Source organism: Calypte anna, chromosome Z, assembly GCF_003957555.1.
Source record: "Calypte anna isolate BGI_N300 chromosome Z, bCalAnn1_v1.p, whole genome shotgun sequence".
Lineage (NCBI taxonomy): Eukaryota > Metazoa > Chordata > Aves > Apodiformes > Trochilidae > Calypte > Calypte anna.
Window position 1 is genome coordinate 3538215 of NC_044274.1, and position 23117 is coordinate 3561331.

The 23117-nt window shown below is 48.4% G+C and overlaps 1 protein-coding gene across 8 annotated transcripts; it reads left to right on the forward strand.

The window, feature by feature from the left end:
• The first annotated feature begins 219 nt into the window (after positions 1 to 219).
• On the forward strand, positions 220 to 22026 carry HDHD2 (haloacid dehalogenase like hydrolase domain containing 2). 8 transcript variants are annotated; one of them, XM_030467873.1, is made up of 7 exons: positions 220 to 268; positions 3163 to 3268; positions 7375 to 7583; positions 10517 to 10601; positions 17666 to 17882; positions 18157 to 18220; positions 21233 to 22026. In XM_030467873.1, exons 2-7 carry the CDS (start codon positions 3168 to 3170, stop codon positions 21334 to 21336), a joined length of 780 nt encoding a protein of 259 aa, XP_030323733.1. In that variant the 5' UTR covers positions 220 to 268; positions 3163 to 3167; the 3' UTR covers positions 21337 to 22026. The 8 variants fall into 8 exon arrangements, with proteins under 8 accessions (XP_030323733.1, XP_030323736.1, XP_030323730.1 ...); XM_030467876.1 differs by having other exon boundaries at positions 233 to 268; positions 3167 to 3268; XM_030467870.1 differs by lacking the exon at positions 220 to 268 and adding an exon at positions 409 to 530 and having other exon boundaries at positions 3167 to 3268.
• Positions 22027 to 23117: the final 1091 nt, after the last annotated feature.

Genomic DNA, 23117 nt, shown 5'->3' on the forward strand with positions numbered 1-23117 from the left:
GGGGACAGGGACGGGGACACACACCGACCCTTGAGGGCTCAACGCCTCCTCCCTTCCCGGCTTGGCTGCCGCCATGGCTACCGTGCCGGCAGAAGGCGGGCACCGGCGCTGCGTTGGCCGGCACCGACGCTGGGTTTGGGTGGTACCAACGCTAAATTTGGGCAGTACCGACGCTAAGTTTGGGCGGTACCGACGCTGGTTTTGGGCGGTACCGTCTCGGTGAGGGCCCTGCGGGGCAGTGAGCAGTCCGCAGAGGAGGTGGCGGGAGGTAGGTTGGTCCCGGGAAGCACTGGGGGGTGTGGTGTGGGTGTTCTCTCTCCCTCGGTGTTCTCCCCTCTCGTCCGAGTGGTCCCGCCCGCTTTCTCCTGGAGTAGAATGGCGGGCGGAACCATCTGGGCACGGGAGAAGGGAGCGCGGCGAGAGTTCCCCCTCCTGAGAATGGACCTGCCCGCTGTTAAGCGGCGGGAAGAGGCGGTACCATCTCACCGGGGGGGGGTGGGGTATCCATATATCCTTACTCCTATGGCAAGGTGAGGGAAAAGCATGGATCCTTGAGGGCGTTATGGGTCAGGGGAACCGCCCCGGGGTTCTGGGGGCGAGCAGGGAGGGACTCGGTGGGGCTGCTCCTCAGGGGGCAGTGGCAGCCTCCTCCCATCCCCCCTCCTGGGGGAGCCGGGTGGGCTTGTGCCGCGCTCCCCTCAGCGCAGCCCGACCCAAGCCGGGGCTTCTCTGCCGCGTTGTCCCGGGGATCCTCGGTGCTTTCAGGGGCTGCTGGTTCGCTGCCCGGGTTGTGGTGTCACCCGAGGACAAGGCCTGGCTTTGGCTGGTGGCTCAGTGGTGGTGGGATCTGGGTGTGAGGGAACAAGGAGGCGGGAGTTGATGGTTCTGCCATGGAGAAGGGGGTCCCTCGGTGGCTGTCAGTGCCCTGGACACAAGCTGAGGGGTGAGATTTAAGTTAAAATAGGAGAAAATACTTCTTCGGTCCGAGGGTGACACAGCACAGGAATGGATTGCCCAGGGAAGTTGTGAAGAGTTCATCTTTGGAGATACTCATGACCCAGCTGGATGTATTCCTCTCAAACCAGGTCTCAGGGATCCTGGCTGTAGAGCCAGGTTGGACCCAGATGATCCTCAGGGGTCCCTTCCAACCATTTTGGGACTCTGTGTCATCCTGTGATTCCAAGCCTTCCACTTTCTAAGGGGTCAGTGCCCCTTAGAGTGGGAGAGACCCATGAGGGATTGGTCCCTCCTGTCCTGATGAGCCTGAATCATTATATGGCTTCATCGTTTTGCTGTAATGCCAGCTCAGAGGGGAGGTTCCTCTGAGGTGTTGGGCTGCCAGGGTGAAAACTGAGGTGCTGCAGGTTTTTTAGGACTTGCCAGGCTGTGAGCTTTAAGTTTAAAATTAGGCTATGATGGGGAAAAAATAAAAAAACTGGTTCTGCAAATAACTTCCATGCTGCCAGGGTAAATGAGTAGGAGACCCAATGTAAATTGAGGGTAAAACAGGAATAATAATAATAATAATAATAATAATGAAAAAAACCCATCTTATTTCTGCTAAACTAGGATATTCTGTCTCTGTCCTTAGCTGTGCTACCCACACGGTGCAGTTGTTTTGCTAGAGAATTTATACAACAGCACCTTCTCCAGTCCCCCTTTTTCATCTCTCTCTGCACTCCAAATTCCCAGTGTTGAAATGCCTGGGGGAAGAGAGGTTGTTTGGTGGGTTGGGTTTTTTTTTTGCCATGGGGATAATGTTCCTTTGCAGGATCCATTCTGCTCATAGACTTGGTCTACAGTATTTTATTCAGAGGTGTCTTAGAAACCTGGTGTCTTAGGAACCTGGTGCCTTCTTTTCCCATGCAGCTGATGAAGCTCCTTTAGGAATTTTGCTGCCAGCTCTGTCTCATAGGAACTTAACCTTGGCCTATGTACCCACAGCCATACTAGAAGGTTGGGATTTCTTTCTTATTGTAGGAATAATGAAAGTGGAATCCCTGAGCATCTGTCTTGTGCCTCAGACATGGAGTTCACCTGATCACTGATGGACTTTTATGCAAAACTTTTCCCGAGAGAAATTCATATTTATTAAGGCAGGATCTAGGAGTGGTGGTGACTGTTCTGTTTTTTTTTTTTAAAAGTGCCCCTGTGTTATGTGTTCAGTCTGTCACCCAAACAGCTCAACTAAACCAGGGATGACTTGCTAGTGGTGACAGATCAGATGGATGGAAAAAAAAAAACTTCTTTATTGGGCACCTGCGAAGAAAAAACTCGCCAGATTTTCTTCTGGAGCAAAAAACCACCACTTGCAGCAGACATAGGAGAAATACTTGTTTCTCAAGAGAGCTTTCTAGCCAGCTGACTTGCACATAACCTCACTGTTTTCTTCTGCAGTGCCTTTTGAGTCCTGGCTTCTGTTTTGCACCGAGGTCCTGGACCTGTCTGGGGGATGCAGAACCTCGCTGTAGAAAAACTGTGTGACTGTTGCCTTTGCAAGAGGAGGCAGTGACTCTTTGAGTAGCCTTAGTGCCTGAGAACTTCTAGACTAAACCCACACACCTAGGAGTGAGGGGACACCTGAGTTACCTCACAGGCAAAACCTCACTTTCAAAAATAACAATACTCACTTTTTTTTTTACAGAGCATTTGAAGCATTTTAGTCAGAGCGCTGGGTCAGTGCTTCGTGTTACTGTATTTATTTTTGCTTGAAATTGAATTTTCACTTTTTTTTTTTTGTGTTGGTGGGACTTGCCCAAATGTGCTTGCTGAGGCCTTGAACCAGCAATCCCAAACCTAATGATCCTCTTCCTCACAGGCTCCCTCATTTAGAGAATTATTGTTTTTTTTCTTTGACGCGCACAAATAAAGGCGCTTAAAAAAAAACAAACAGCACCTGATTTCCATATCTAGAGTCTTGGGGAAAATACCACCCCATCAATTATGCATTTTTTTTTTTTTAATTTTTTTTTTTTTTAAAAAACACTGCCTTTTATCTCTCTGTCTGAAGGGGCCCATTAAGCACTGCGAGTAATGTTCTGAGTAATACCGGGCTTGGCACAAATGAGGCGCTTAACTGAGTTCCTTATTTTTATTATCCATTGTCTGCTAACCAGTTTATTTTTGTTGTTGTTCCATTTATTTGCCATTTCCCTGGGGAAGGCAGGATGGCAGCTCGGCGTGTGCTGAAAGCAGTCTTGGTGGATCTCAATGGCACACTTCACGTTGAAGACTCAGCTGTGCCGGGCTCACAGGAAGCTCTTAAAAGGCAAGCGACCTTTTTCCCTGTCCTCTGGATAAGTTTTGGCAATCCTAGTTCCACAAAGAGGCTTTGATGAGTAAACAGGCCTGAAGCTTCTGCTTTTTTAAGCTTTTGTGGGTAAGCAAATGCCTGGTGAAGTTCTGTTTTTATTTACAGCTGTGTTAATACACAGAGGAACCAGGTGTTGGAAGTGTTGTCATCTATCACCCAGTCCCCTGGCAGTTCTCCTAAGTTGGTCCCTGTGTCTTTTCTAGATAAAAATGGACAATATTCAGAGTTTTTCTAACTCAAATGGGATGGTAGCCTCAACCAAAATGGAAAATGGTGAAATTCACCTGAACTAGGGTAAACATGAAGAAGAAATTTGATGGTTCAGTTTTCACCCCCTGTGTCATCCCAGTGCTTTTAGGGAAGTTTTGGGTCCCCACATACATCACCAATCATGACAGCATCCTCTGGGCCACAGCCAATGCCTCGCAGAGCTTCTAGGAAAAAAGTTTTCTCTGGCTTCCCCACCACTGTTGCTTTGGTGTCCGTGGCATATTCCAGCCCAGTCACAAAAGGTCCAGGCCCCAGACACAAACCATCTTTTTTCTTGAAATATCTGGCTTTATGTATAGCTATAAGAGGAGCACCGTCCAAAATCAACCTAAGAATGAAGGAAGAAAGTACAAAAAAAAATGTATTAAACCCCACCCCAAATATCCTATGGAGCCAGGCTGAGGGAATTGGGATTGTTCAGCCTGGAAAAGGCTGCAGGGAAACCTTGGAGCAGCTTCCAGTGCCTGAAGGGGCTCCAGGAAAGCTGGGGAGGGACTTGGGACAAGGGCAGGGAGGGATGGGATGAGGGACAACAGTTTCAAGATGAAAGAGGAAGAAATTGTTGAATTTGAGGGTGCTGAGCCCCTGTGCCAGGTTTCCCAGAGAAGCTGTGGCTGCCCCATCACTGGCAGTGTCTCAGGTCAGGTTGGATGGGGCTTGGAGCAACCTGGGCTGGTGGGAGGTGTCCCTGCCCATGGAAAGAAAGGGCTTGGGAATGGATGAGCTTTGAGGTCCCTTCCATCCCAAACCATTCCATGATTCTGTGAATTAGCCCATCTACACCTAAGCTATTTCAGCTCAGCTTTTCCTCAGTGCTTTTAATTACAGGCACCTGATTTTATGTCTGAGCCCTTAGGCCTGTGGTGCCCTGCAGTGGAATAACAGAATCCTTTGGCCTGGTGAGCAAGGCATCCATTGCAAAGTTCTCATCTCACTTCGTCTTTCAGCCAAGGCTTTGCTTTATGATATTTAAAGTTTCTGCTTGGTAAACAGCCTCAGCCACTTTTAAGTTTGAGAAACATCTGGTAGTACAGCCCAACTTTTGTGGGAATTCAAATATATTAATAAGCAGAACAGTTAAGTACCACTTTCTCTTCTAATGGAAGGTGCCTAAAGAAACCAAGGCATAATAAAATTACTTAATCTGTCTGAGTCAGTGGCAAAATAGGCTATGCAACTCCAGGGATCTTTGTACTGTGTTATGACAGACTTTTCCTGGAGAAGACATCTTGGAGTGGATGAATTAAAAGAGAAAGTGATGAACACCATCATGGTGAGTGAGGGAGGACACCTTAAGGTGCTGGGACAGTAAGAATTAATCAAGGTGGAGGAACAGGGTTAAATTAAGGATGAGACATTTTTCCTGGAGTTGTGTTGGCTGCTTAAGTTTTTATAAAACTAGGCTGTTTCTCAGAGGAAAAGTTGAGAGAAGGGTTAGGAAACTTGGCGTTTATTTTCACAAATAATTCTGTGAAAATTATAATCTCCTAAAGGTGCAATATTGCAGGGAAGTAAAACTAACGTGTCGGGTGCTCATTCATTACTGATCTCTTCACTGGACTTTCTCTGGCTGGTGTTTCGTGCTGCAGGGAGAACTTGTGCCAGGTTGCTTGGCACGCAGCTTGCTTAGGGAACAAGTGTATAGATTCCATTTTTAGTGTTACTTCTCAGCATTCAGGTCCATAGGGAAAAAAAAAGAGTAAAAAATTTCTTTTTATTAGCAACCAAGGGGCTTTTTTTCCACACTCACACTTGGGAAGAGTCAGTGTATCTGACAAAAAAGAGAAAGAAGTGTCAGGTGCAGGGTTGACCAACTTTATTCTGATGTTCTCCATGCAGTCCTGATGCCAGTGGTTGTTTCTATAGCAACAAAGAGGGAAAGAGATGGTGGGGGAATAATTAAAGGGAGCACTATTGAAATTGTCACTTAAAATTATTTGATTGTTTGGTAGCTCGTACTGTCAGTGTAGGGCTATAATGTGGTTTTATGGGATGTTGGTGCTCCTCAGGAAAGGGATAAATGGCTGCAAGAGCAGACATAAAATTGTCACCCAGGTGGCAGGGGCTCTGAGAGCATCCTGCAGCTCTTAATAAACCCCAGCTGCTGTAAAATTCACCCAGGACATGGAGTGCAGTGTATTAATTTAGTAACAAGTTTCTTCTGTTTCTTTATTTTGGTTCAGGATGCTGCTGATCCACGACACTGGGCTTGTTTGTTTATTGTCCAGTTTGAATTAAAAGGCTTTTCAAACCTGTTACTGCTGGTCACAGTCAGTGATCCATGTCACTAATGGGTGAGGGGATCAAGTGCACCCTCAGTCACTTTGCAGGTGACACCAAATTGGGTGGGAGTCTTGTTCTGCCTGAGGGCAGGGAGGCTGCAGAGGGAGCTGGACAGGCTGAATTGATGGGATGGGGACAATTGTATGAGGTTCAACAAGACCAAGTGTTGGGTCCTGCACTTGGGTGACCCCAACCCCAGGCAATGCTCCAGGCTTGGGGCTGGGAAGTGCCCAGAGGGAAAGGAGCTGGGGGTGTTGGTTGATTCAGCTGAACAGGAGCCAGGGTGTGCCCAGGTGGCCAAGAAGAATCCTAGCTTGTGTCAGCACTGATGTGGCCAACAGGAGCAGGGCAGGGATTGTCCCCCTGTGAGGCTGCACCTGGAATCCTGGGGTCAGTTCTGGGCTCCTGAGGACAAGAAGGACATTGAGGGGTTGGAGTGTGTCCAGAGAAGGGCAAGGGAGCTGGGGAAGGGTCTGGAGCAGAAGTCTGCCCAGGAGCAGCTGAGGGAGCTGGGGGTGTTGATCCTGGAGCAAAGGAGGCTGAGGGGAGACCTTGTGGCTCTCTGCAAGCCCCTGAGAGGAGGTTGGAGCCAGGGGGGGTCGGGCTCTGCTCCCAAGGAAGAAGGGATGGGAGAAGAGGAATTGAGCTGGAGGTTTAGATTGGAGCTTGGGAAGAATTTCTCCCTGGCAAGGGTTGTCAGGGCCTGGCCCAGGCTGCCCAGGGCAGGGCTGGAGTCCCCATCATTCCTGGAGGGATTTGAAAAAAACTCGTGGACATGGCTCTTGAGGATATTGTTTAGCTGGCATGGTGGTGTTGGGTTCAGTTGGACTTGAAGATCTGAGAGGTCTTTTCCAGCCTTAATGGTTCTGTGGTTCAGCTCTGAACAAGGTGAAATATGTCAACCCTGGCAGGGCCTCAGGTTTTTCAGTAACAGGGAAGATGGAAAAAGTTTCCCCTTGTCAGGGACTACTCCAGTAGTCACTTCAGACCACGAAGAACATTGTCACTTGTGCCTGGCTGTGGCAAAAATGAAGCTTGTGGGACACTTCACAGAGTTCATTTCAAACTGAGGCAGGAGTAAGGGAAAAGTGGGAGCTTTCAAAGCCCTGGAGATGTGGTGCTGAGGGACACGGGGCAGTGGTGACCTTGGCAGTGCTGGGGCTAAGGGTTGGACTGGGTGATCTTAAAGGTCTTTTCAAACCAAATAATTCCATGATTCTGTCAGTGTGTCTGTTACTGCTATGAAGTTTGGAATCACCACTTTCCTCCTGACATTTCTTGGTAGAAGCCAAGCAGGAGAAAATTTTTGTCCCTGTGGCTGCGAGCATCTGCTTCACATGTCCCATCAGTCCTCAGAAGTTCTCAACTTGGTGATTCCCATGAGACACGAGTCCCCTGGGTACAGTTTTTTTAATAATTTCACACAGAGGGTCCTTTTTCACTCTCAGAGAGACACAAACTGAAGGACACTCTGGCTCACTGTGGGTTTTTTTTCCTTCACCCTCCAGGCTGCGCAGCGCTCCCGTCACCGTTCGTTTCGTGACAAACACCACCAAGGAGTGCAAGAGGGACCTGCTGGAGAGGTTGACCAGACTGGGGTTTGACATTGCTGAAAATGAGATCTTCACCTCTCTGACAGCAGCCAGAAATCTTCTGGAGCAAAAGCATGTGCGGCCTCTCCTCCTGGTGGATGATAAGGCCCTGCCTGACTTCACAGGTGAGATGGTCAGGAAGCTGTGAGGAATGTTACTGAGCAGCTAAGGAGACACAGTGCTGTCCCTTTTGTGGAAAGGCTGCTGTTTGTGTACTGCTAGCCATTAGGAAGCCCAAAATGTGGAACTTTCCTGAGTCAGGAAGGTCTTTTCTTCTTTTTAAATTACTGTGGAAGCAGTCTGAAGTCATAGCTTCTTGAGGAGTAGTGGAAACAGCAACCAAAGCCTTGAGGTAGTCAGGGATTTGGATAAAAATCAATATTTTTAAATTCATTTCCATTGCAAAATTAATAGTTCTCATCACTAGGTCATTGGAGATGTATTGTACCTACCAGTGCTGATTTGTTTTGTAGCAAGGCTGTGTCAGTTTATTGGAAATCAGGTGTCCCTCAGCTATTGTGTACAGATTTTGCTTGCAGAGAGCTGAAAAGCCAGTGTGTGGGCACACACAGGATGCTCCTTCTGTCCTGTTATTAAATGTGGAATCTCCAGGTAGTTATAGTCACTTATCTTGGATCTGCTATCTAGATCTCACTCCATGTACTTTGACTCCTTACCTGGGGACAGAGTGTTCATCACCCTGACATCTCTAAAGCCCTGGTTAAAACTTGCTTTACATCCCAGATGTTCCCATTTCCCTCCCTCAACAACAAGGGGAATAGAAGGAAATATATCCTAACTCAGACATGCCTGGCAGGTGTCTGAAGCTGGGACAGGTTTAACCAAACTGTTGTTTCAAGAGAACTGAAGATACATTTTTAACACATTCAGAGTTGAAAACCATATATTGTTTATTCAGTCTTTTATTTAAAGGCAAGGCAGCAAAAATGTTGCTGCTCCCTGCCCCTTTCTTTGTGAACTGATGATGAACTTCAGAGAAATAACACCGCCATCAGTATTCTGTATTTGTGTTCCCTTCTTGGGAAGGCTTTCTTGGGTCAGAAACAGCCAAGACAGCAGCTATTCCAATGGGAGATATTTAAATCCATTTAATCTGCCTGTTTTGGGGATCTTTCCCTCAGTTCTACAGTAGCTGTTTCTGCTGTAAAATGGTAAAATCAGTGATACCAGCAGAGTATATTGGTGACCTTATCTGTGTCTTTGGGACTGCATTGTTCTGTTCCTTTTTGCTGCAAGCAGTTTGGCACATACTCACCACTGCTCTTGAAACACTGAAGTACAATGGAGGAAGCTTCAGATTCCTATTTGTGGCTCCTTGTCATGGTCCAAAGGATGGAAATGTGGAGATTCTTGTTGGATCCCAGCAGGACAAAGTAAAGATAACACAACATCAGGTGCAGTGACACAAACAGAAAGCCATAGTTGTTTACCTAATCCTGCAAAGAGAGAGAAAAGAGAAGCATAAAATGTTAGGGGTTGGAAGGGACCCCTGGAGATGATCCAGTCCAACCCCCCTGTCACAGCAGGATCCCCCAGGAACAGATCCAGGGGGGTTTGGAAGCCTCCAGAGCAGGAGACTCCACAACCTCTCTGGGCAGCCTGGGCCAGGGCTCCCTCACCCTCACAGGAAAGAAGTTTCTCCTCATGGTGAGCTGGAACTTCCCATGTTCTACCTTCACCCCATTATTCCTTGTCCTGTTCCTGGGCACCACTGAACAGAGATTGGCCCCTTCCTCTTGCCCCCCACCCCTCAGATATTGATGGACATTCAGAGATCCCCTCTCAGCCTTCTTTTCTCCAGGGCTCTCACTCTTTCTGCCCAGCAGAGATGCTCAGGTCCCTTCATCATACCCATAGCTCTCCCTTGGACTCTCTCCAGTAGATCCCTGTCTCTCTTGAACTGGGAAGCCCAAAACTGGAGCCAGTATCCCAGGTGTGGTCTCCCCAGGGCAGAGCAGAGGGGGAGGAGAACCTGGATCTGCTGGACACACTTTTCCTGATGGACCTTAGGATACCTCTTGGCCACAAGGGCACCTTATTGACCCAGGGGGAATTTCCTGTCCACAGAGAGGAAGAAAGGGAAAATCACCACCCAAAGATCCAGCAGCATCCCACCCATTACACTGCTACCAGACTGTTCTTAGCAAACCTGTCTTTAAAGTTGGTCAGAGATGGAGGACTGTGATCCATTGTTTGCTAAAGGACCCAGATGCTTTTGAGTGGTGTCCCAAATCCACACAGCATCTCTTGAGCCTGCATTGTGCCAACTGAAGGACATGGAGCAGGAGACAGCAGCCAGCAGGCTGTGGTCTCACAGGAGACCCAGGAGCTGGAATTCTCCCAGTAAAGGTGCAGAGGATACACTGTGTGAGGGCAGAACAACCCCAGCAAGGGCAGCTGATATTTAAACTCCCTGTCTGGTATTTCTGCTGCTCTTGCTGGTTCTGTTCTGTTCAGGAGGACAAAGGAGGTGCAAGCTGTTCTGGAGGAGACTAAACAAAAATTGGCTTTTCAGAAGAACCCAAAATAATGTAACAAATGTTAGGTCATGCTGTAACACCATCTGAACCATCACAGCCAGGCTGACACGTAGAACAAGAGGCCAAAATTTACCCCAAAATGGAGTTTTCTGTGAGCAGGGGAAATAGGCAATCTGGATGGAATTCACTTGTCTTCTTTTTTTTTTTTTTTTACTGTCTTGCAGATTAATGTAAGTAGAGATTATCTCAGATAACAAGAAGTTGATAAATTGAAAAAGTGATTTGTGTGGTCTGCTGTGTTTTGGTGGGGGCAGTGAGAGGATCACTGCTGTCAGGGCTGTCAAAATGCAGCTTTGTGTGCACAGTGAAGAACAGCAGAGTGTGGATAAATCAACACCTTTTCCTTATTTCTAGAAGCCATAAAACTGGCCCGGGTGATGTGTCTGAGTCAGAAAAACCTGGGTTTTGATGTCCAGTGGTGCATTGCACTTGTTGACTGTGTGCTGCTAAGCAGGGGGAAAATTCTCTTCTCTCAGAGTCATGGTTTGGTTTTCCAGGGATAGCCACTGATGACCCCAATGCAGTGGTGGTTGGATTGGCCCCTGAGCACTTTCACTATGAGATGATGAACAAAGCCTTTCAGTAAGTCAGCTCCTCCTCAGGGATTTTTGGGTGGGGGCTTTTTGTGTTGGGCTCTGTACCTCTGCACAGGTGAGGAAATGCTTCTGGTAGGGGGAGATGAAACTGGGAGCAAAATCACCATTATGGAGTGTGATGATGGTGTCTCTGTGCCTGAGAGAGAATGAGGGCTTGGACCTTCCAGGTGCTACCACAGGGAAGACAACATGAGCCAGGCTGAGAGAATTGGGGTTGTTGAGGCTGGAGAAGAGAAGGCTGCAGGGAGAGCTTAGAGCACCTTCCAGTGCCTGAAGGGGCTCCAGGAAAGCTGGGGAGGGACTTGGGACAAGGGCAGGGAGGGATGGGATGAGGGGGAATGGCTTTAAATTTAAAAGAGGGGAGATTGAGATGAGATCTTAGGAGGAAATTGTTGAATGTGAGGGTGCTGAGCCCCTGTGCCAGGTTTCCCAGAGAAGCTGTGGCTGCCCCATCCCTGGCAGTGTCTCAGGTCAGGTTGGGTGGGGCTTGGAGCAACCTGTATGGAGCAAAATATATTTAAAAAATTAAAAATGTATTAAACTACCCCCCAAATATCCTGTGGTGTCAGGCTGAGGTAATTAGGATTGTTCAGGCTGGAGAAGAGAAGGCTGCAGGGAGAGCTTAGAGCACCTTCCAGTGCCTGAAGGGCTCCAGGAAAGCTGGGGAGGGACTTGGGACAAGGGCAGGGAGGGATGGGATGAGGTGAATGGTTTCAAACTGGGAGAGGTTGAGATTTAGGTTAGAGATTAGGAAGAAATTCTTGTTGTGAGGGTGCTGAGACCCTGGAAGAGGCTGCCCAGAATTTTTTTGGCTGCTCCATCCCTGAGGATGATTGAGGTTGGACATTGGAAATAGATTCTTGAATGTGAGGGTGCTGAGCCCCTGTGCCAGGTTTCCCAGAGAAGCTGTGGCTGCCCCATCCCTGGCAGTGTCTCAGGTCAGGTTGGATGGGGCTTGGAGCAACCTGGGCTGGTGGGAGGTGTCCCTGCCCATGGAAAGGGCTTGGGAATGGATGAGCTTTAAGCTCCCTTCCAACCCAAACTAGTTAGGGATTCTAGGATTTAGGGCCTTAACGATGGACTCCAGGCAGTCCAGCTCTGGTTTTCACATATAAATAAAGTATAGGTGTACAGGCAGAGTTGGTGTTGAGGTGAGAAAGTTCAGGAATGTTACAAGAGGGAACACAGAAAAACAAGGGTATTGTGAAGTATTCAGGAGATGGCTCCTGCATTCAGACCTTATCATTCAGAGATAAAATATTACTCTAAGAGAAGGAAATCCAGTATTCAAGGCAAATTATTCCTTATGCAGGACTTCTGGCAGTATCTTCTGAAGCATCTCATGTTCAGGAGTGGCCAGCATAATATGAAGGAATACATGAACTATGGATCTGATCTGGTCTGTCTTATTTCTAAAGATCTTTGTTTTGTGTGTTGATTAAGGGGTTAAGTCAGGTAAAATTCGTCTGTGACTGTCCACAAGCAACGAGGCAATAGTGAGTGCAGAGGTGTGTAGCCATGCATCCTTCTCTCCAGTCCTAGCTCAGCACAGCCCTCTGGATTTTAACTTGAAAAAGACCTTGAAGAGCCTTGAACAAGAGCTTGCAGCCCTGGTGAGACACCTTTTGTCTGCTGTGAAATGCACAGAGAGAAGTGAGTGGAACATCCCACCCTCCCCTGCCTCCACTTGGTTTCCCTGGTTGCTCTCTGAGCCCTTTCCACTCTTGGCTCATGGGATGATGGCTACACCACAACATTTTTCCCCTTGGAATCTGAAAAACACTCATCTCCAGCACCTTTACCTGTCTTTATAACCACTAAATCCAAAGTGAGTGTATCAGTTATTGCTCTGATAGAGCTCCTTGTAGTAGGGAAGCCAAAGGTGCCCTTTTCTGTGTGCCACCTCAGTGTCATTAGGACAGGTACTGACCCAAACCGACTCTCTGGCAACCTCAGGGGTGCACAATGCCAGTGGCATTGATTTCAGAGTTTTACAGCCCACTCAGGAGTGGCCTCTTATTTCACAACTGCATAAATTTAACCCCTTGTGTATTCCAGTGCTTACATCATTTTATTTATTGATATTTCTGTCATTAATACATTGGCCATCAAATGCTTGTCATTAGCTGCCTCAGGATGGGGACCAGGACACTCAGGGGACCCAAAGTCATCACATGCAGTGTCCCTGAGGGCACTAGGGAAAAAAAAACCAACTTTATTCCACAGAAGAAACCCTGCAGAACTGTCCCTCTGGAGGTGGGTGAAGTTGTCCCAGGCTAGATTTGGGTTTTTTGCATTAAACACAAAGCAAGAGAAAGCAGGGAAGGTGCTGAAGGCCAAACCAAGTGCTGTGCAGTCCATGTTGGTTGTTGGCCACAACAACCCCATGCAGCGCTACAGGCTGGGGACAGAGTGGCTGGAGAGCAGCCAGACAGAAAGGAAGCTGGGAGTCTGGCTTGCCAGGAAGCTGAAGAGGAGGCAGCAGTGTGCCCAGGTGGCCAAGAAGGCCAATGGCATCCTGGCCTGTATCCAGAACAGCGTGGCCAGCAGGTCCAGGGAAGGGATTCTGCCCCTGTGCTCAGCCCTGGGGAGGCCACAGCTTGAGTCCTGTGTCCAGTTCTGGGCCCCTCAGGAAGTTCAGGAAGGAGATTGAGGTGCTGGAGCAGGTCCAAAGGAGGCAACTGGGCTGGTGAAGGGACTCGAGCACAGACCCTATGAGGAGAGGCTGAGGGAGCTGGGGGTGTTGAGGCTGGAGAAGAGGAGGCTCAGGGGAGACCTCATCACTCTCTACAACTCCCTGAAAGGAGGCTGGAGCCAGGGGGGGGTTGGGCTCTTTTCCCAGGCAACTCTCAGCAAGACAAGAGGGCACAAAGGGTCTCAAGTTGTGCCAGGGGAGGTTTAGGTTGGAGCTGAGAAAGAATTTCTTTCTGGAGAGGGTGATCAGCCCTTGGAATGGGCTGCCCAGGGAAGTAGTGGATTCTCCGTGTCTGGAGCTCTTTCAAAAGAGCCTGGATGTGGCACTGAGTGCCATGGGCTGGGAACCACGGGGGGAGTGGATCAAGGGTTGTACTTGATGAGCTCTGAGGTCCCTTCCAACCCAGCCAGTTCTATGATTCTATGTGCCCACAAGAAACATATTCAGGGTGCAGCATGAAGCATCTCTTACCCAGAGCTCTCTGATCACCCTGCCTGGTGCAGACACATTCCCAGCTGCTTGTCTGCCTGCAGGAAGATTTCATCCCCCTGTGAATCTTTCCTGGATTTTCCTGGTGTTTTCCTGATCCTGTGTTGCAGAGACCCCAGGATGGGCTCTGTGATCTTTAACATCTCCCCTTCTTGTTCTGGGTTTTTCCCTCTGTGAAGGATAAAATGTTTTGCTGGTGTCAATTTTTGTTTGGTCTCATGGAATTATTAACTGCTGGCCACATTTTGATGCTCTGTCCATATTCCTTATCCTTTACTGCTCAAATAATTCACTCACGTGGGATTGCTCAGAGCAAAAGTGCCAGGTGAATCTGAATAAATGCAGATATTCAGAGCATTGGTGTCTGCATCTGAGCTGGTGTCCTGGGCTCCTGGGGGAGAGAGGAGGTACTTGTAAAGCATCACACATTTTTCCCCTAGTAATGCTTAAAATAGGACAGTTGAACTGTGTCCTAGAAGTGTTTTTTCTCCTTTTCTCTGACTGTGAAGAGCCCAGGCTGACTAATTATCTGGTAGGCAACCCCTCACTTGATATCCAGCATTAAGTTGGGTAAATCTAACCCAATATGATTCCCAAAATGAACTCCACAAAAGTCAGGCCATTCTCTAGGCACCATTTGAAATGGCTGAGACTAAATTTTTCTCTTTTTTTATTTTTTTTTTTCTTGTATATGTGGGATTTTCATGCCACGTTGAAAAGAATTCAAGAATTCTCTCAGGTGAGATCTTCCCTGCAAACTGTGGGATGCAAGTGGCTGTGGTGCTGCTGTTCAAATTAAATTTTTCTGTATCCTAGAGGCATCCTCCCACTGTGAATGTGTCTGGCTGCTCACAGATAACACATGCCAGCCCTCCTCTGGCTGAGCTTGCTTTGGAAGGCATTGATTCAACAGAAGTGTTTTGGGATAAGTAAGTGAAATGAAATATTATCATTTATGTACTGCTCAGAGTACCCAGGTTGGAAGCAGCAAACATCCTCCAAGGAGGATACAGCTCACCTGTGGCAGAGCTGCAGCAGAGCTCCAGAAAGGCAGTGAAGGGGCAAGCCAAGAGTTTGTTTGTTCTCTTAAAGCCTTTTTTTTTATTTCTCTTTTTTTAAATCAGCCAGAGCTAAGGGGCAAATAAATTCAAAGTTTCCCTTCCACCTCCCAGCTTTCCCAGTTCCATTCCCACCTTGTGGTGTTGCAGACTGGAGCTGCTTCAGTACCTGAGGGAGGTGCTGTGAGATGGAACAGGGACCGCCTGGCAGTTGTCAACTCAACTTCTACACCTCCTCTTTGGGAGTTTGGGTTTTGTTGCACCAACACTGAGGCTGGGAGAGGACTGCAGTTACTTTGCTGCCCAGGGTTTTACCAGGCAGACAGGGGTGACCAAGTAGTGAGGTTTCAGGAGGTGCTGATGGAGATTTGGGGAGCTACAGCAGTTTGGTGAGCTCACGGATGACACCAGGCTGGGGGGGAGTGTGGATCAGCTGGAAGGCAGGAGGGCTCTGCAGAGGGACCTGGAGAGACTGGAGAGTTGGGCTGATTCCAACGGGATGAGGTTCAACATTTCAAGTGCCAGGTCCTGCACTTTGGCCACAAGAAGCCCATGGGGAACTCCAGGCTGGGCACAGAGTGGCTGGAGAGCAGCCAGACAGAGAGGGACCTGGGAGTCTGGATTGCCAGGAAGCTGATCATGAGCCAGCAGTGTGCCCAGGGGGCCAAGAAGGCCAATGGCATCCTGGGCTGGCTGAGGAAGAGCGTGGCCAGCAGGTCCAGGGAAGGGATTCTGCCCCTGTGCTCAGCCCTGGGGAGGCCACACCTTGAGTCCTGTGTCCAGTTCTGGGCCCCTCAGGAAGTTGAGGAAGGAGATTGAGGTGCTGGAGCAGGTGCAGAGAAGAGCAAGGAGGCTGGGAAGGGATCCAGCAGAATTCCTGTGAGGAAGGAAGGGCTGAGGGAGCTGGGGGTGTTGAGGCTGGAGAAGAGGAGGCTCAGGGGAGACCTCATCACTCTCTCCAACTCCCTGAAAGGAGGTTGGAGCCAGGGGGGGGTTGGGCTCTTTTCCCAGGCAACTCTCAGCAAGACAAGAGGGCACAAAGGGTCTCAAGTTGTGCCAGGGGAGGTTTAGGTTGGAGCTGAGAAAGAATTTCTTTCTGGAGAGGGTGATCAGACATTGGAATGGGCTGCCCAGGGAAGTAGTGGATTCTCTGTGTCTGGAGCTATTTCCAAAGAGCCTGGATGTGGCACTGAGTGCCATGGGCTGGGAACCACGGGGGGAGTGGATCAAGGGTTGGACTCGATGATCTCTGAGGTCCCTTCCAACCCAGCCCATTCTGTGATTCTATGATTCTCATCTACTTCCTCAAGTTTTGCCCCACAGTCCCAGGTGCTGTGCAGGTTTTTGACAGGTCAGCTGAGATGGTGCTTGTGGAACCCCACAGGCAGGAATGAGCCCGTGGAAGATGGTTGGATCTCAGCTGAGGGGCAGGGAGCAGTTCCCAACCTCAGAGCACTGTGCATCACGACACTGTAACTCTTGTGCTCATAAATCTGCTGACTTGTTGCTTTGAACCATCTTCCACTTGGAATTTTTGGCTGTCAGCAGCAAAGAGCCCAAATCCAGCTTTGTTTCTAGGAGACACACTGTGGAAATTTGATGGGACATGAGTGCACCAAATACCTTTTGTCCCTTTTCCTGCAACTTGTTGTTTTAGTTCCTCCAATGTTCAATTATAAATTGAATTATACCAACAGCCCCCAGAGCTGCTGGGCTGCAGCGTAAGGTTGCATCGAACTGCAACCTCCAGTCACTGCCTGTGGTCAGAGCATTTTAAAAGTAATGCCATGTGCATTTTTAAAATAATTTGCAAAATCAGATGGGTCCCAACTTTGGGAGGTTTGCCTTGGTGAAACGTGGGGCTTCTTAGAGGAATGGAGCTGTTTGCACGAGAGCTATAGACAGGATTGGAAAATAGTTACCTGTTGCAGTCCTAAAGAGAATAAATTCCTTATTTGGGGGATTTGTTAGCTGTTTCTGAGGAAAAGGAAGGAACTTTATTTACCTCTCTAAATGAGTGCTAACTTGTGTGGTAATCTGGGCTTCATCAAAGTCAGTGCTGTCAACTTAAACAAAGCCAGTTCAGACCTTCAGCTGTAAATCCTAGAATCCCAAACAAGTTTGGGTTGGAAGGGACCTCAAAGCTCCTCCATTCCCAAGCCCTTTCCATGGGCAGGGACACCTCCCACCAGCCCAGGTTGCTCCAAGCCCCATCCGACCTGACCTGAGACACTGCCAGGGATGGGGCAGCCACAGCTTCTCTGGGAAACCTGGCACAGGGGCTCAGCACCCTCACATTCAACAATTTCTTCCTCATCTCCAACCTCAATCTCCCCTTTCTCTCCAAGTTTTAACCCATTTCCCTTCTCCTCTCCCTACCCCTACATGTCCAAAGCCCTCCCCCAGCTTTCTTGGAGCCCCTTCAGATATTGGAAGGTTGCTCTGAGCTCACCTGGGAGCCTCCTCTTCTCCAGGCTGGGATGTGAGCTTGATTTGAACCCTTGGGTAAAAGTGGGTTTATGAATCCTTTTGAGCCTCACACCAAAGAATTTCCTCCTAATATCTCACCTAAATCTCCACTCTTTTAATTTTCAAGCCATTCCCCCTCATCCCATCCCTCCCTGCCCTTGTCCCAAGTCCCTCCCCAGCTTTCCTGGAGCCCCTTCAGGCACTGGAAGGTGCTCCAAGGTCTCCCTGCAGCCTTCTCTTCTCCAGCCTCAACAACCCAATTCCCTCAGCCTGGCTCCATAGGATATTTGGGGTGGGGTTTAATACATTTTTTTTTGTACTTTCTTCCTTCATTCTTAGGTTGATTTTGGACGGTGCTCCTCTTATAGCTATACATAAAGCCAGATATTTCAAGAAAAAAGATGGTTTGTGTCTGGGGCCTGGACCTTTTGTGACTGGGCTGGAATATGCCACGGACACCAAAGCAACAGTGGTGGGGAAGCCAGAGAAAACTTTTTTCCTAGAAGCTCTGCGAGGCATTGGCTGTGGCCCAGAGGATGCTGTCATGATTGGTGATGTATGTGGGGACCCAAAACTTCCCTAAAAGCACTGGGATGACACAGGGGGTGAAAACTGAACCATCAAACCTGGGTGGATGTCCACGGGGTGGGTTCTCTTCCTTCAGTTGCAAAAAAAAAAAGCACGTGGGAAATAAATCCTCTTAAAGGATCTGATTCCATCTTTGAAGCAGTGGGTTAGTGGTGTGCATAGCTGAGAACACCACAAAAAAACCTCATTTAAGAAATTGTGTTTGTGCCCACCTAACGAGCTCATCTCCTCTTCTGTCCCAGGACTGCAGGGATGATGTTGGTGGTGCCCAGAACGTGGGCATGCGTGGGATTTTGGTAAGGACTGGTGAGTACCTGATGGAGGTGTCATTTTGGGACACAGTTGCACATTCCAGGATCTGGCCCTCGGCACTGGCAACCACCATGCCTGAAGCCAAGGTTTGCTCTGAGTCCTGGTCTCCAATTTACACATTTTGGGGTGAATTCAGCAGAAACATTTCCTTGCTTGCAGTGTGGCAGCCTGTCAAGCCTTAGGTTATAGTTGTTATATTTATTTATATTTTATTTAATATTCAACAAGGGGGCTCAAACACAGACCTGAACTCATAGCAGGGTGATGCAGCTGAGGGCATCTTACCTGAGTGATTTTTTTTTTCTCTCTCTCTAAAATCCCAAGCTTAAAAATAAATAAAAAACCAGGACTGTTATTCTGAGACCTTAGATTAATAAAAACAGCCATAGCAGTGTAACCTCTGATCACAGAATTACAGAACAGTTTAGGGGAGGTTTAGATTGGAGCTTGGGAAGAATTTCTCCCTGGCAAGGGTTGTCAGGGCCTGGCCCAGGCTGCCCAGGGCAGGGCTGGAGTCCCCATCATTCCTGGAGGGATTTCCAAGGCCTGGAGATGTGGTGCTGAGGGCCATGGGGCAGTGGTGGCCTTGGCAGTGCTGGGTTAAGGGTTGGAGTTGATGCTCTCCAAGGTTTTTTTCCAAGCCCAAGGATTGTGTGACTCTCTGCAGAGCCTGATGAGATCCCTCCAAGTGGAACTGTGCTCAGAGCCACTCCAGAGCCAAGTGCAGAGGCTGCAGAGCTCAGGGTGGCCCAGCAAGCTCAGGACCCCCATGGGGACAGGTGGCATCTCCTAACCCTACACTGAGCCTTTAGGGGAGGTTTAGGTTGGAGCTGGGGAACAATTTCTTACCAAAAGTGTTATTGGGTCCTGGCCCAGGCTGCCCAGGGCAGGGCTGGAGTCCCCATCATTCCTGGAGGGATTTCCAAGCCCTGGAGATGTGGTGCTGAGGGACATGTTGGTGGCTTTGGCAGTGCTGGGTTAATTATTGGAGTTGATGATCTTAAAGATGTTCTCCAACCAAAACAATTCTGTGATTCTGTTGCTCAGTCCATACTACCTCCCCATGCTTCACCTCTGGGTTAAGATTCCTCACCAGGAAGCATGAGATGATCTGATACTTCACCAGTTAATTAAGGGATTGATACTCAGACACCATGCAAAAAGCACCCTTGCTTTGTTAGAGTGAAAGACATAGTAGTCTGCATCTAAATAATCATTACTATTGTGTTACATTACATTTCAGCACCTGTAACTGGAAGCAAGAGAATCATGGAATAGTTTAGGTTGGAAGGGACCTCAAAGCTGATCCATTCCCAATCCCTTTCCATGGTCAGGGACACCTCCCACCAGCCCAGGTTGCTCCAAGCCCCATCCAGCCTGACCTGAGACACTGCCAGGGATGGGGCAGCCACAGCTTCTCTGGGAAACCTGGCACAGGGGCTCAGCACCCTCACATTCAACAATTTCTTTTTTACATCTAACCTGAGTCTCCCTTTTTTCCCGTTGAAAACCATTGCCCATTTTCTTATCTCTACACCCCCTTGTGGAAAGGTCCTCTCCTCCCCTCACCACTCAGGAACTCTGGTGGCATTCCTTAGTAATTAAGCTGATCATTATAAAAGTCATTTTGCATCAGACAGAAGTGGAACTTCATGAGACTGAGAGATTTTATCCATGTGAATGATAGTCCTGGTACCATGCCCTGAGTGAGCTCTTTTTGAGCTCTTTTGCTCTTGCCACATAATGTGTTCAGAATGAAAGCAAATAATCTTACTCTTCCTCATAGAAGCCAGAAGGGAAGATGATAACCTTATCATCTTATCAATAATATGGCAATATTTCAAGAACCTAAAATGTGAGTATCAGCAGAGTGAAACCAGTGCATAATCCTGAGCTAAAGTCACCCCTGGAGGAATCTTTCATAGAATCATAGAATTGGCTGGGTTGGAAGGGACCTCAGAGATCATCAAGTCCAACCCTTGATCCACTCCCCCCGTGGTTCCCAGCCCATGGCACTCAGTGCCACATCCAGGCTCTTTTGAAAGAGCTCCAGACACGGAGAATCCACTACTTCCCTGGGCAGCCCATTCCAAGGGCTGATCACCCTCTCCAGAAAGAAATTCTTTCTCAGCTCCAACCTAAACCTCCCCTGGCACAACTTGAGACCCTTTGTGCCCTCTTGTCTTGCTGAGAGTTGCCTGGGAAAAGAGCCCAACCCCCCCCTGGCTCCAACCTCCTTTCAGGGAGTTGCAGAGAGTGATGAGGTCTCCCCTGAGCCTCCTCTTCTCCAGCCTCAACACCCCCAGCTCCCTCAGCCCTTCCTTCCTCCCAGGAATTCTGCTGGATCCCTTCCCAGCCTCCTTGCTCTTCTCTGCACCTGCTCCAGCACCTCAAGCTCCTTCCTCAACTTCCTGAGCTGAGGGGCCCAGAACTGGACACAGGACTCAAGCTGTGGCCTCCCCAGGGCTGAGCACAGGGGCAGAATCCCTTCCCTGGACCTGCTGGCCACGCTCTTCCTGAGCCAGCCCAGGATGCCATTGGCCTTCTTGGCCACCTGGGCACACTGCTGGCTCATGTTCAGCTTCCTGGCAATCCAGACTCCCAGGTCCCTCTCTGTCTGGCTGCTCTCCAACCACTCTGTGCCCAGCCTGGAGCTCCCCATGGGGTTGTTGTGGCCAAAGTGCAGGACCTGGCCCTTGGAATCTTGAACCTCATCCCCTTGGGATCAGCCCAACTCTCCAGTCTCTCCAGGTCCCTCTGCAGAGCCCTCCTGCCTTCCAGCTGATCCACACTTCCCCCCAACTTTCTGTCATCTGCAAACTTGCTGATGGTGGACTCAATCCCCTCCTTTGATGAGGTTTGTTGGAGGAGAACCTGAGATGGGCTTCCTCCTCTCATGTCTGGTTGTAACTGATCTGAGGAAGCTGTAATTCTTAGGGAAAAAAAAAAAAAAAAAGATACTCAAAGGGAACTTGGTAAATGCATCTTTTTGTTAATTTCTTGCAGGTAAATACCGACAAGGAGATGAAGGCAAAATCAATCCAGCTCCTTACTTAACCTGTGAGAATTTCCCAGAGGCAGTGGAACATATCCTAGAGCATCTGCTATGAGGAAGGGAATATTTGGAAGAAACCATCTGTTTTGCATGATTTCCTTTACTCCTTTGCTTCAAAAATTGAGGTCCCAGGATCAGTGCATGCGTGGTGTCAGAAGCCTCTCCACGAGCTCCTTCCCCTCGAGCTGTGGAAGGGCAGCACAGTTACAGCAAAACCCCTTTCCTGTGCTTGTTGTTTTTTTTTCCAGAAAGATGTGAGTATGGACAGCAGATACCAGCAGGTGAGAGAGAAAATCTCCTGAATGAGACAGGGAGCATGGCAGGGAGCTCGTTTATTTTCAGTTTTCAAGAAATAGCTGATGGAAAGCCCTGTCTGGGAAGTGTCATGTTCTTCTGCTGAGTAAGCTACACTGACAGAAAAAAAAATAATACAAAAAAGAATCCACACTGGAAATACTGAAATAACCAAACCTCAAAGACTTAGTCAGCCTGTAGTGGTTTCACTGAGTATGATTCTGCTCTAATTTAGAGATTTAGCACATTTAGAAGTGATTTTTAAATTAAAATATCACTGTTCTTTAACAATAACTGCAGTTGAGATCTTTCTTCTCATTAGAAAAGACCCTGTTTTTTTTTTTTCTTTTTCAAATTTTACATAAAATTAAAACTGTCAGCATTTTACAGATGTTTTAATTAGTCGCTGTTATTAAAAAGAATGGTACAGAAATAAAAACCTGGTATTAAATGCCTTGGAGAATGTGAATTTTTGAAATTAGGCTTCAACAGGGGTCCTATTAATGCCACAGTTACAAAATTTCACTGTTGTTGGGTTTGGTTGTTTTTTTGTTTCTCTTTAATGTTGCAGGAAAAATCCTTCACAAGGAGCCATGGGGACAGATTCCAGTTTTTACACCGTTGGTTGGTAGAGCTGTAAAATGAAATTTAATTCTGCAGCACACGGTGCTGAATTCCCCAGTATGAACCCGAGTTTGCAATGATGGTAAATAAGTTTTCTGGTCCATTTGTAAACTGTAATAATCAAAAGTCCCTTACAGTTGCTTTACAGTGCTCCTGAGTGTTAAATTATTAGATTGTAATTATACATTACCTTATTGAGAAGACTGTTTTGTCTTAATGAACCGTGCTTGTCCTTGTTAAGAAGAATCACCCTGATGAATGACTGGGAAGCTCTCCTGACATGAAAAATTGTCTGTCTGCAGCCTCAGATGCTGTGTGGTTCCCCACCTTCACTCTTAATCCCTGCTCAAGAGGGAATGTGGGGATGGAGTTGACTTGGCAGCAGGAACAGCAGAAACAATAAAACCCTGGGAACCCCTCAAGGAAAATCATGGAATGATTTGGGTGGGAAGGGACCTCCAAAGGTCACCCAATCCAACCCCCTGCAGTCAGCAGGGACACCCTCACCTAGATCAGGGTGCTCAGAGCCTCCTCAAGCCTCACCTTGAACATCTCCAGGGATGAGGCTGAACATCCCCAGGGATGAGGTTGCCCAGGTGGCCAAGAAGGCCAATGGCATCCTGGGCTGGCTCAGGAAGAGCGTGGCCAGCAGGTCCAGGGAAGGGATTCTGCCCCTGTGCTCAGCCCTGGGGAGGCCACAGCTTGAGTCCTGTGTCCAGTTCTGGGCCCCTCAGGAAGTTCAGGAAGGAGCTTGAGGTGCTGGAGCAGGTGCAGAGAAGAGCAAGGAGGCTGGGAAGGGATCCAGCAGAATTCCTGGGAGGAAGGAAGGGCTGAGGGAGCTGGGGGTGTTGAGGCTGGAGAAGAGGAGGCTCAGGGGAGACCTCATCACTCTCTGCAACTCCCTGAAAGGAGGCTGGA